This window comes from Propithecus coquereli, unplaced genomic scaffold (assembly GCF_000956105.1).
Source record: "Propithecus coquereli isolate 6110/MARCELLA unplaced genomic scaffold, Pcoq_1.0 Scaffold634, whole genome shotgun sequence".
NCBI lineage: Eukaryota > Metazoa > Chordata > Mammalia > Primates > Indriidae > Propithecus > Propithecus coquereli.
In genome coordinates this window covers 97,322-111,099 of record NW_012152330.1, presented here as the reverse complement: position 1 = coordinate 111,099, position 13,778 = coordinate 97,322, and the positions used below count along the sequence as shown (strand labels likewise).

At 52.5% G+C, this 13,778-nt stretch overlaps 1 protein-coding gene across 1 annotated transcript in view; it reads right to left on the bottom strand.

Annotated features, from left to right (window-relative positions):
- The window catches only part of TBC1D2B (TBC1 domain family, member 2B), a 68,171-nt gene that overhangs the window by 20,128 nt on the left and 34,265 nt on the right, over positions 1 to 13,778 (bottom strand). The window contains exons 4-6 of the mRNA XM_012659806.1: positions 6,529 to 6,692; positions 3,041 to 3,273; positions 1,950 to 2,333 (exon numbers count right to left, since the gene is read on the bottom strand). Of these exons, the coding sequence (XP_012515260.1) occupies positions 1,950 to 2,333; positions 3,041 to 3,273; positions 6,529 to 6,692 (781 nt within the window). The remainder of the gene's footprint in view (positions 1 to 1,949; positions 2,334 to 3,040; positions 3,274 to 6,528; positions 6,693 to 13,778) is intronic.

The window sequence follows — 13,778 nt, the reverse complement described above, 5'->3', positions numbered from 1 at the left end:
GTTCTTCCAGCACCCCTGCGGAGGAGACTGGCGTTAGGAGGGACTGTCTTCTGCACCACAGAGGGGACCCCGGCCCTAACAGTAACGGGGCAGCGTCAGACAGCGTGAGGTCGCGGACCCAGGCAGGACTCACCTGTCCCACCTGGGATCCCCCCAACCACCACGCTGCCTCCTCATCACCGGTCGCCACTTAATCCCACTGTTGTGAAATTTTGGAGCCATAGGCTCTTACAACTGCTGAGAAATGCTGGAGAGAAAAATCTCGTGACTGATTCAAACGGCTCCACCCATCCATCCTGCTGCAGAAAAGAAAAGGGCGGCAAAGTCCAGCTCTGCTCAGCTCTGCTGGCTGTCCCCAAGAGGAGGGGGACACAGCCGTGCAGGGCCAGGGCGCACTCTCCACAGAACCCGGCTCCGCTGCACACGCTCCGCCCACCGGGCACGGCTCGCCACCACCTGGGAACCCAGCGCCCTCAAGCTGCTCTCCACACTCCGCAGGAACAGACACGCCTGCACAACACACGTCAGCTGACACGGAATGAGTCGTCCCAAAATGTGTGTTATTAATGGGATGTACATTTAGGGTCAGGTATACTCAAGTTGTGTACATTAAAAAAAAAAGGACTTCTGCTGGCAACACTAACCAAGACCTCTCATTAATTAACAAAAGACAAAGGCTTTTATAGTGGATATAAGTATAAAACAATGAGGCTGCGGGTTTTGTCGTTTTGGTGTTTCTCATTAATAAACCCTCTGGCCTCACACGCCCAGTGGGTGTTGTCAACGAGAAGTGGTCGCTGAGGGAGACCAACAACGCTGCCGTCATTCCAGTGACTTACTTCCGTTTTGGAATTACGCTCGAGGTCCCTGCAAGCCCTTCATTCACTAATTCAGTCCGCGGTTGGCGCGAACAGGTAGTGCCAGGCGTGACGTTAATGTTCAGTAACAGCCCCCGCAGCAGCGAACCTTCCCCATCTAAGGATAAACATCGTCTGGGGCCAAACATCCTTGGAGCTAAATCACTTGTAAGAAGAGGGTGGCCAGGTGGGGAACACTTTGGGGCCAGGTAGGGAACACTCTGGGGCCAGGTGGAGAACACTTTGGGGCCAGGGGGGACCAGTTGCTATAGACCTGTTTAGGGTTTGCTGGCATCAAATGGGCCAGACCCACTGGCCCATCTCCTAGCGGCCCCTGGTCCAACTGAAACCTCTCCAACAGAGTCTTAAGAGCTGGTGGCAGCAAGAACTGTATGACCTTCTCTGTGGCCTTACTGATAGTGGCCAGTAGCTCTCCCTCGGGAGCAGCAGGCTTCTCTAGCAGCAAAGAGAGTCAGATTGCCCTGGTTGCCACAAACGCTGTGTGTTTCTTCGACCTCATGAGCGGGTCACCACCCCAGGTAGGACTGGGAGAGTTGCTTCTGTTCAGGAACCAGCCTCCCACCCACAGGGCTGGCCCAGAGAGGGACACTTCTACTTTCCAGGTATCAGGACCCTCTCCCGGGCCTGCCTGGAAGCTGGGTCCACTTCCCCAGCTGACCCTACACTAGCTGCCGGGAACAACGCTCCCATCCCGGCCCGTCGGGTCCTGCAGCAGGCTGCGCAAGCTAAGTCTGTGTGCTCATCATTCGTGTGCAAATGTGTGAAACATTCGTGTGCACAGAGGGTAAGAAACAGCCTCTGTACATCACGCGGGGTGGTGAAGTCCCCTGGGTGGTATAAATAGGAAGCAAGGGAAGGGGGAAGACTCCAAAGTGTCCTTAGCAACGGCAACATCGCTGGCCTAAGAGACTCATTTTCCAAGGAAGCTCCTTCAAGACTAGTAATTATCTGAGTGCGCGGCTGCTCTGCCGCCGCACCAATCAGCTCAGGGAGGTCAGAGCCCCTCGGCGACATCGACGGGGCTAACGGGTGTGGGGCCCTCGCCAGGCATCGAGCCCAGACCGCGCTTACTTTCAGCCTGTCCAGCTCCAGCTGGTCCTTGCCGGCGGGGTTGGCTGGGGGGGAGCCGGGCGCCGTGGCGGGAGGCGACGGGCCGCCCTCGCCCTGGCTGAGCTTGATGATGACCTCGTCCTTGGCCTGGATGGTCTCCATCAGCATGCCCAGCTGCTCGTTGAGCTCGCCCACGCTGCGCTTCAGCGCCCGCACCTCCTGCTGCAGGCTCTCCTTCTCCTGCCCCAGCCGCTCCAGCTGGCCGGCGAGGCCCAGGATCTGCCCGTCCTTCTGGTGCAGCAGCTCCAGCGTGTCCCGGGGGGGCCCCTCGCAGAGCCGGCTGCTCGTGAAGTACTTGTCATACTGCGACGACCGGACCGTCTGCTGCAGCAGCCGCACCAGCTCCTGGAGCCGAGGGAGGAGAGGAAGGGTGAGCAGAGTGAGGAAGAGGAGAGGCAGAGATCCCCACGACACTGCACGGGGCAATCGTCGGAACTTGAGGAAATGCAGAAACTTTACTGGAAACACTTTAATACTGAACTTCCTCTTGAAGGATCTCAAAAATAGAGAGGAAAAAATATTTGCTCCGTGAACACTGTCTGCAGAGAACAATAGTAGGAAACAGGAAACAATGGACACACACGCTGCAGTTAGCAGGGGTTACAAGTCGACGTCCAGCAGTATTAAAAAATCTGTGCTGTGAGATTTATTGAACTTCTGAGCAATTAAGTGGGATCAGGTCTCGTTAGCTCAGAAGGAAACTGTGTTAGCAGAATGTAGAAGCTCGTAGCACAGTTAAAGAACTCTGGGCTGAAGCTGTGTTTACAGAGATCCGATCTTAGGGGCAGGACCCGGCGTGGGTGCAGACAGGGCCTCCTCCGACCGCCCCGGAGAGATCTTCACTCTCCCGCAAATCCACCTGAACAACGATCGAGCACGCGGCCGTGCCCAGGACGGGGGCCACGGCAACACACAGCTCTAAGGGGAAAAGCACGTTCTGGGAAACAGAACTGTCCCCCGGAATAGGCAGGGAAAAAGCACGCACCAGGCTTTACTCCTGCGGTCCTTGGCCTGCTGACGTGGGATGAGACAGGCGTCGGAAAGAAAATTACCTTCTGACTGGACAGGTCTTTCTTCAGCCGTTCCAGCTCTTCCTGCTGAGTCTGGACCTGCAGCTGCATTTCGGAGGCCAGCCTGCCGGTGCTGCCACCACCCAGCGTCCCCTCGCTCGAAGGGTCACCGCTGCTGTGACGATTTTTGTACGACCCGATGATGTCCTTCAAAGGGCGTTTCCCTTTGTAGGGGTTGCGTCCGAAATCAAAGGGGAATCCTGAGCCAGTCACTCCTACGTAAGAACAAAACTTGTTTTTTAAGCGCAGCCGAATCTTCCTCCTGGAACTACAATGAAATAAAGCATTCTCGCAAGTCACCCTCCGGGGAGTTCTGCATTCACAGAGAATGCCGGAGACAGAGCTGACTCTCTGCCCCCACCACGTCGAAGATAACAACCAACACACTTAAAACCAAACACGATTCCCCCGCTGGATCCTTCCTCGGAAGCTTCTTCACGTAATCACTTTAAAGGAAAACTAAGACGTGCTAGGGATCCCTGGCTTCCTATTTCTGCTCATTTGTCCTTAGTGGAAAAAAAACCCCAAATACTCAGATGTATGTTTTTTGTTTTGTTTCTTAATGTAAACGCATTGCCGTGGTTTGACTGTGTCCTGCGAAGCTCGCATGTTGGAAACCCAACCCCCACTGTAACAGTGCAGGGAGGGGGGCCCGACCAGGGGCGATGGGGTCAAGGGGGCCCTGCCCTGGTAAACGGGTTAATACCACCATCGGCAGCGTGGGTTAGTTACAGAAGCACGTTCAGCCCTCTCTCGCGCTCTGCCTTCTGCCACAGAACGACACGGCGCGAAGGCGCTCACCAGACACCCTGCCAGGCTCTGGACGTCCAGCCGAGCTGTGAGCCAAACACGTTCCTGTTCGTCACGAATTGCCCGGTCTGTGGCGCTCTGTCGTAACAGAACTGAAATACACGGTGTTAAAGCACCACTACAGTCTTGTCCTTAAACATGTGTATTTAAAAACACTGTTGGAGGCCAGGTGCGGTGGCTCACGCCTGTGATCCTAGCACTCTGGGATGCTGAGGCGGGTGGATTGTTTGAGTTCAGGAGTTCGAGACCAGCCTGAGCAAGAGCGAGACCCCGTCTGTACCAAAAATAGAAAGAAATTAATTGGACAGCTAAAAATATATAGAAAAAAATTAGCCGGGCATGGTGGTGTGTGCCTGTAGTCCCAGCTACCCAGGAGGCTGAGGCAGGAGGATCGCTTGAGCCCAGGAGTTTGAGGTTGCTGTGAGCTAGGCTGATGCCACGGCACTCTAGCCCGGGCAACACAGTGAGACTCTGTCTCAAAAAAAGAAAAAAAAAAAATTAAAAAAAAACAAAATAAAACAAAAAAACACTGTGGGATCCAACTAAACTTTACTGTGGATAAAATCAGATACTAACACATACTCAAAACACAAAGAGGAGACACAAAGGAGTATATATACCATGTAGGGCTGATTTACACAAAGTCAGAAAACAGGCAGAACTAACTCGCACAGTTAGCAGTCAGCACGGCAGTGCCCTGGGTGGGCACACTGACCGCAGGGCCATGGGGACGGGCTGCTGGCATCGTCTCCCTTCCTGAGTGAGAGCTGGTCACATCGGTTTGCTCTGTGACAGTTCATTGAGCTATACGTTCCTCATTTGGGGACTTTTCTGTATGTTATACGTCAATAAAAAGCTTACTTAAAAACGGGGAAAAATATCAGGAAGGGAAGTTTACTCCCTGTGAATAACATGGAAACAAGCGGTGGGCTGAGTCTGGGAGCGGTTCACGAAATACCCACGAACCAAGCAAAGTCAAGGATCAGTGGCATCTTTCTCTCTCCTCGCCCGTCGCATACGCCCTCGGAACCGGGACGAGGGCTGGGCGGGGGCTGGGAAGGCCGTTACCAGTGAAGAAAATACTCTCCAGCGGTGCTGGGGTTTCTCACGCCCCCCACTCCCTGAGCCCCGCTGACCCCTCCTGCCCAGTCTTGCTCACGTCCCCCTTCCCTTCACTCTCAGCGTCCGCGGCACGTCAGAGCCAACGGCACTTACTTTCAGCAATCCAGTGCTCCAGAGAGCGCTCCCCGTGCGCACTGAGCCCCCGGAGCGCTCCCACGGCCCTGTCAGTCGCTGGTGAGCGAGCACATTCAGCGTGGCCGTATGTCACACCCCGTCACACTGGCCCAGCGGGCTCCACACCATGACCCGGTGGAACACAGGCTAGTTCCCTCGCAAAGCAAACCGTGCCAGCCCTCTTCCAGGGGACGGAAAAAACGTTTCCTCTACTAAGTACTTGCTCTCCCAATAAAGATTTCCTAAAATCTCGCCTGCCACTCCTGCAGGTCCATGCTAGAGTCAGGTATAAGGTGGAATTTTGAAATTACTTGTTATTTTATGTTTAAAAAAACATCGATATTCCCTAAATGAATTAATAAATCTAGGATTGTCAGCGGCTGTTAAAAGCACTGGGCGAAAGGCTGGTGGAGAATTTTATGCCTGACGAGGCTGACAACCGCTGAACCCTATCGATCCTAACCCTGAGAGAGAAAACCCGACGTGATGCGGTTCCGGACGCAAAGCCGCAGAGCGCGGCACCTCCTCCACCAAAAAGGTCTCCTGCCAAAATTAGAAGCCAGCCCTGAATGCGGACAGGCCCTGGATCCAACCACCAGCGCACAGAAGTGCAGGGAACGGAGGAGCACGTTCAGTCTCCCACAGAAACACAACCAGCAAAGTCCAGACGTGGGGAGTCCCCAGCAGGAAGCGCTGGTTTCTTCACAAATGTGGCAAAAAGGAAGGGAAAAAAGACAGGGAGCAGTTTGGACTAAAGACCTAAGACGACACATCGATCAAATACAACGTGTGAGCTTGTCTGGGTCCTCCTTTGGAAAAACTGACGATAAACAGACATCTGTGAAACAATTAAGGTATTAAATAATTTTAAGAACGTACCATAACTGTTTTTAGATATAATAATGAAGTTATAGTTTTTTAAAAAGTCATTATCTCTTAGAAATACGTACTAAAGCATTTACAGATACAATGCACTGATGTCTAGAATTTACTTTGAATAGTCCGGCTGATGGCAGGCACGGGGAGGGTAGGAGACCAGAGGAGCTAGAGAGGGAAAAATAGGCCATAAGTTCGCGTCTGTGGAGGCAGGATGACAGGGACCAGAATCGATCCTATATTCTCTTCTTTTGTACATTTCAAATATCTATAAATAAAGTTTTCTTATATCAATAGTTCCACAAAGAACACTACGACTTCTAGGTAGTCTATCTTCAAAAAAGTGTAAGAGCCACTGAACCGGACGGTCATTTATTTCTTGTAACATTTAATTTTTCAAGCCTTTATGTTTTACGTCCTACAAAGAGAACACAAGCCTCCACTGGACCTTATGCTTCTAGAAATACCCAATAAAGTGTCTCCCACTTCACTGGTGGTTAACGTATGGCGGTAAAGAGAACGTCAGATAAAAGGAACCACGTTTGTACCTTTGCTTACTTCAGGGGCTGGTTTTTTCTTTTCTTCCTGCACCATGGACTCCTCCAGGTCCTTGGGGGTTGGATCTAAAAGCTCCCACTCCTCGTTGGTATAAAACACAGTCCTCCGGCTCTCACTGTGCCCTCTCCCAGGACGGAAAGAAGACATCGAATTTCTATTGGGAAAAAAAACGTACATGTTATTAAAAAAAGTAAAAATGTGAACTAAAAATTAGTGAACTTGATAATATTGCAACAGAAACTACCTAAAATGAAACAGAAAAAGACAAAAGAAAGAAACGAAGGAAGGAAGGAAGATGGATCGGGGAGCCACGAGGCAACATCAGGTGCCTGACGCAGGTAGCCAGGGGAGGAGAGGGGATAAACGTATTGAAGAAATAATGACCCCAAATTTCCAAATCTGATGAAAACTATAAACCCACAGGTCAGAGAAGCTTAACAAACTTCAAGCACAAGAATCATGAAGAAAACTGTACCAAGGTATATCATAACCAAATTGTTAAAAAGAAATAATTTCTAAAAATTTTAAGGATAAACCTAATTTGCAAAAGAAAGAAAGGTACAGTCAAATTTTTATTGCTAAACTGTCAAAGGTAAGACACACGTGTTTATTATGAAGAGACATCTCAAATTATTCAACTTTTTTTTTTAAATTTCAGAATATTAGGGGGTACACACATTTTGGTTACATATATTCCCTTTGCACCACCCAAGCCAGAGCTACATGAAACTAAAAATCATTTGAGCACTTAGCGAATGCAGTACCCAAGGGGACATGCTCACACGGATCACCTTACTTACAGGTACACGTATACACGTGCATGGTCTTGCTTAACATACCTGCACTTACTGAATACCACCTCAGCAACAAAAGGAATGAAATATGAAAACCCTCAACAGTATATGGGGGTGTCTCGAGGATTTTGTTTTACAGATATAGCGGAGTGTATATATTGTGTTTTTCTTTTTATATAATTTTTTTTTTTTTTTTCTTCTGAGATGGGGTCTCGCTATGTTGTCCACACTGGTCTCAAACTGCTCCTGGTCTTAAGCGATCTTTCCCTCTCAGCCTCCCAAGTAGCTGGGTTATGTGATGAAATTCCTAAAAAGGCAAAGCTACAGCGACACAAAGCAGATCGGAGGCGGTCCAGGCTGGGTTAAGGGGGCCCACTGCAAAGGGCCGTTCGGGAATTTCAGGGTGATGAGAATGTTCCGCATGTTGGTGATGGGGTTGCTCCATCGCTGTGTGTAACTTCTGAGATCCATCGGCCTGCTCGGCTAAACCAAGTGAACTTACTCTGGGTAAATCGCACCTCAGTAAGGCCATTAAAATAAACACACGGACAAACACGTGTAGAAGAGGAAGAAACGGGCGTCGCTTGGTGTTTGCTGAGGCGGATGAACAGGAAGGGGGAAAGGTGGTTTCATCTCTAGTTTGAATCAGACAGATGATATTCTCCTGTAAAAGAGTCACTTCTTAACGATTAAAAAAACACGTGATCTTTTTGCCTTTTTATTTGAATTTCTTACAGTACCTAAAATATCCAGCAGAGTGCACAGAAACAGTTCAACACGCTCACGTTCCCATCATCGCAACACGTGAACGCACGGCCTTCTGCTAACTGCTTCAGCAAGGAGTCGCCAGGAACGTGGCCGTCACACCTGCTAAGACCTGGTGTGTGTTTCTCGTGGTTTATGTACTGAGGACCCGGAGAGCCGGCGAGTGAACAACGGGAAGCACCTGGCACGTGCCGTTTAACCCCTAAGTCCCTTCCAGTGCCCGGCAGGCTCTGCACATCCTCACGGACGACCGCAGAGGGATTCCCGTCCATTCCCCACGGGAACCCAGTCAGCGAGATACTGTGTAAAGCCTGATTTTACAAAAATTACAAAATTTCAAAATAGTTGCTCAGGAAGAAAAAGAAAACTCTCGCAGAGGCTGGATAAACTTCTGCTCATTATTCTGACACAGCTGGCTCGTCCCTCCCGGAGCACCCGCTCCGCCGTGCTATGAAGTTGCTGTGGCCCGGCCCACGGCAGGACCTCACAGCCTCAGCCCCCTCTCCGGTGGCACGTCACGGCCGTCACTGCCAATTTTAGGAGCGGATCTCCTTGCCATCTGCCCTCAGCCTTCAACCTGTGCTCCTCGGCTCTGGCTCACAAAGGGTGAACGCAGGGAAGAGGAACAAGGGCAGGACACCCTCACCAGCCCGGGGGACGGGAGAGAGGTTGCAGTGGTTTCCATGCACCCTCTTCCCCCACATGGTCTCGCGTTTCCAGCCTGTTGCAAGGCCCACCTGGACGAAGCCAGGCTCTCGCCTGCAGCTGACGGACAGCCTTGGTGTGGGCGCAGTGCCGCCTGCCAAGCCTGGGGTGACGGAGAAATGGAATCCGGCTCGAAGTGAAAGCCTCTCGCAGCTGAAACACCGCAGAGCCAATCCCTGTCTTCGTTCTTACACGGCGAACCCAGTTCTGTGATTGTGCAACCATGGGGTCAAGACAGCACAGACTCTCAGACACTCGACCGCTGCACGCTGGCCAGCAGCCACGCACCCTGCCCGTGCCCCCCACTGCAGGGCTCACGGCCGGTGAAACGGGGTCTCTCGGCTGGTGCTGGGAGCTGTTCTCTGACAGTGCCTGCTGCATGCAGACCCCACTCCCGTCTGCCAAACCTCTGAGCGGCCCAGGGCTCTTCCGGGCACCAAGCTAGGACCTGCCGTGCTGCTCAGTGACCGCTCGCTGCTCTGATCCGACAAGGAAAGTCAGGCCCTCCACGCAGCAAAGCGGCACCTCGACAGCTCCTTTTGAACAAACACCAGCAATCGGTATCATTAAGAAAACCTCTCCTTCCAAGTTTACATACTCCAGATGGAATTCTACACAATTTAAAATATCTAACTGAAACAGGAATAGTTTATTCAACATTCATTTGAATCTGACGAGCAGCTAGAATTTACGAGTTGAGAGAATTATTGGGAAATGTTCCATCAAATCTCTCCAGGACTAACAGCTCCACCAACTCCCCGCACGGTCAGGTTTTAGGCACCACCACAAACTTTTCAGTGGCAGGAGACACCACCGAGCCAGTCTCGGACTTGCTGCGACCTTGTGGGCAAGAGGGGAGCAGGCTGCCTCCCTCGAGACTGTGGGCCACGTTAAGGGACAGGAAAGTGGGACCCTCCGACTGGCAGTGGCCATCCCAGGGAAGACGACCCCGCACTTCCTCCCCAGAGTTTGGGAATATATTCCTTGAAGGAATTCTCCAGAGGTCATGTTCAAGGTGACCAGAACGATGCTATTTGAAATGGCAGGAAAGTGGAAACGAGCAATGTCCACAGCTGGGGAACTGGTTAGATAAACTAGGGCCCATCCTAACTGAACTCTGCACAGAACAAGAGCTGTGATCAGGGCTGACAAGCGCTGACACCCCTGGTAAGGGTCTAATGCCTCGGCTCAAAGGGGCATGGCGGGGCCTACGCTCCCCACCGCTGATGACCCTCCCAGCCACCTGCACGTGAGAGCATGGCTTTGGTGCAAGCGGGCCTCGTGGCACGGTGGATGGAGAGAACCACGTCTGAGGGAGGTGAGCGGAACGCTAAGTCGCCGAAGCAGGTGTGCACCGCACGATCCACTCTGAGTAAATCACGCGCACGGAGCAAACGCACTGAGATACATTAGCAACCTCAGTTCTGTCAGTCACTTCTGGAAACTGGACTTAGAAGAACTTCCACTTTTCACTGTGTGCCCCTCGGCACTGGCCTTTCTTTTCACAAGCACACACACCTTTCACAATTAAGTTGTGCGCTACAGACACACGACTGGGGGGCAGGCCAAATGGGGGAGCTGTCAGGTGGCAGGACCCCAGGCCAGAGGTTGCCTGCTGTGGTTCACATGTCCCCTCCAAAACGCACGTTGAAATTTAACTGCCGTTGTGATGGTGTCCGCAGGGGGACCACTGAGAGGTGATCGGGCCACGAGGGCTCTGTCCTCACCGGTGGATCAATCTGACCTCGGCAGTGGGTTCCCGATGAACAGTGGGTTTGGCCCCCCTGCTCTAGCTCTCCTGCCCTCGTCCCTTCTGCCTCCGCCACGGATGATGCCGCACGAAGGTCCTCACCAGACGCCACCACCGTGACATCCGACTCCCCGGCCTCCAGAACCACAGGCCAACACATTTCCCTTCTTTACAAATTACCCAGTCTGGTATTCTGCTACGGCAACGTAAACGATCTAAGATGTCCCTCCCTGCTTCTCCAGACCTGAGGGAGCAGAACCCTGAGCATCTCACTGAAAAGGAGGTGACATTCTCAGCAGACACCAGCCCGTGAGGGCAGAGGCCGCGTTTCCCTCCTCTGTGCCCATCCACCACCTGTCACAGCACCCGTCGCCGCATCAGGAGATGGAAAAATAGCGAAGGAAGCAGGAAGGAAGGCATGCAGGGAGGGCGGAGGAAGGACCCCTGAGGTGGGCTGAATAGCACCCACCTCCCAGACGTCCGCGCTCAAATCACTGGAACCTGTGACTGTCATCTTACGTGGTGACAAGGGCTCTGCGGATGTGACTGAGTTAAGGACCCTGAGACGGGAGATTATCCCGGATTGTCTGAGTGTCCCGAAGTGTAATCACAAGAGTCTGACAAGAGACGCGAGGAAGACGTGACTATGGCGGAGGTGACCAGGGAAGCGGGACGAGCGGCCACAGGCTAGGGAACGTGTGCAGCCGCCAGCTGCTGGAGGAGGCCAGCAATAAATTTCCCCCGGAGCCTCCGGATCACCCAGTCCTGCCGACGCCTCAACTCAGGCCCGTGAAACTGATTTTGCACTTTTGGTCTCCTGGACTGTAAGGAAATAAATGTTGCTTTAAAGCCACCACGTTCGCGGTGACGTGGTGCAGCAACCAGAGCAAACCAACACACTCGCCCTCCAACAAGCCACTGCCCGTCAAACCCAGGACCCCGGACGGCTGCTCTGTTCTGGTCCCAACTTTGGCAGGCATTCGGGTTTGGAACATCAGTGTCTAAAGTTAGAATACATTTACTTGTGATGTGATGTCTTTCGCTTCCGAGGATCCGGAAAAGTAGTGTCATCAGAAAGACCCTCTCCCCAAATACTCTATACGTTAAACACAGACAGATGGGGCCCATTATCCTTCCAATTCTAAAGACATTAGAGCAAACATCTAATAAAATGTGCATTGCCTCAAAAAACCCTAAACACCTAAGTAAAAATACTTATACTGTAGAACTTTCAGACAGGTGCCGCTCCATCGGGTCCCCACGGCCCCATCCCTCACCGGAGCTCTCCGGCCTCCCAGCTCCTCCTCTGCCGTCAGCCCCACTCGGCACCCTACACGCGAAACACACCCTGTTCCGACTTCCCAGCCTCTGCACGCGAGTCCCAGCACTTGCCTTTCCCTTTGGGAGGTCCCTCCCCAGCCCTCAAGTCCTAGGTCAAAACTTACATTTTCACAGCGAGACCTCTGTCACCAGCCTCCCCCTCAACCCAGCGGTGCACCACGGGAGGAGTGACATGCTGGGGTCACCTTGAACCGCACCTGCAACGTGTGGCAGAGGACGCCCCTGCCTGCCAGTTTCCTGAGGACTGTGAACGCGCTGAAGGCGGGGATGGATCGACTCTCGCCCACAGCACACGCTCAGCGCCCGTCCCGCAGTGGGGGCAGAAGATGCCCAGTGACGGGGACACCAGGCCACCAGCCGGGCAGGCCTTCGGAACGGGCTTCTCCAGCCGTGGGTGTGGCCCACTGGAGGCCAGGACAGCAAATTAAGGAGTCACGGAATCGATTTTGAGGGTCATGACAAGCATTTTTAATAGACTGGAAGAGAAAAGAGTACTTAGCTTTGCTACACGTAACAGTAAAATTGTTCTTCCAGTTTTACGTGCACACGGACAGTGCACAGTAATGTACGAGCCGTGTATGTTGTCTGCTGTGAGCGCCCGGTCAGAAACGTGAACAGTGCCACGTTGGAAGGTAATGCCCTTCCCCGAAGGCCAAATACTAGGTTATTGAGTACAGAATGTCCGATTCCCTTAAGTACTAAGTTTGATAGCCGGCATCTCTGACATTTCACTTTGACACTTGTTTTACTTTTATTGTGAGGGTACAGCCTCTGTCTTTCAAATGCACCATTTGGCTTGTGATTATCTTTCCAAGGTTTTTTTTAGAACCATTTTTGTGAAACCATGGATAAGCCACAAATTCGTGTTATTTTCGAATACGAGTTCCGTTGTGGAACCGATACAGCGCAGACAGTTCGAAGTATCAATGAAGTGTCAAACAACAGGGGCCTTCAACGTGTGGGACCCTGGAAGTGTGTGGGCAGATCAAGACTGAGAGGAGAGGCCGGGCACGGTGGCTCACGCCTGTAATCCTAGCTCTCTGGGAGGCCGAGGTGGGTGGATCGTTTGAGCTCAGGAGTTCAAGACCAGCCGGAGCAAGAGTGAGACCCTGTCTCTACTAAAAATAGAAAGAAATTGGCCAAAGAACTAAAAATAGAAAAATTAGCCAGTCATGGTGGCATGTGCCTGTAGTCCCAGCTACCTGGGAGGCTGAGGCAGGAGGATCGCTTGGGCCCAGGCGTTTGAGGTTGCCGTGAACTAGGCTGACGCCACACGGCACTCTAGCCTGAGCAACAGAGTGAGACTCTGTCTCAAAAAAAAAAAAAAGACCAAGAGGAGCCGAGACAGAACTGCCAAGCACACCTCAGGCTCCCAGAGCTGTCAGAGATGAGGGCCCGGATGCAGCCACACACACACAGCCCGGCCGGCGTCCTGCAATCACCGAAACTCCACAGGCCCAGGAGCAAGTCACCTTCCTCCCTGCTTCCCTCCCCAGAAGGCCTGGCTCTCGGAATGCCAGCGTGGCTGCAGCACGGTGACCAGGTTCCTCGTCTTTCTTGGCAAAGATAGAGCTATGCCTTACAACAAGGAAAATCACAAATAAACACCAGGTCGTGGCCTTCGGACATGAACAGCTTCCCCAAATCACCAAACATCTCAGACCGGCTTTGGGCCGGGTTGGGCCCTCTGCTACGAACGAGGGCTGAAGAGATGAGTTGCCAGGCAGGCTCCGGGACAGCGAAGCCGTAGCAGATTCCTGGGAACACCAGTCGCGCACACACATAACTTTCCACCAGGCCTGCGGGGGTCAAGAGAGAAGCAAAGATGAAAGACCAGAGTGGGGCCACCTGTGCGGCCAGCAGACCTGCGGGGGGAAGCCTGGGC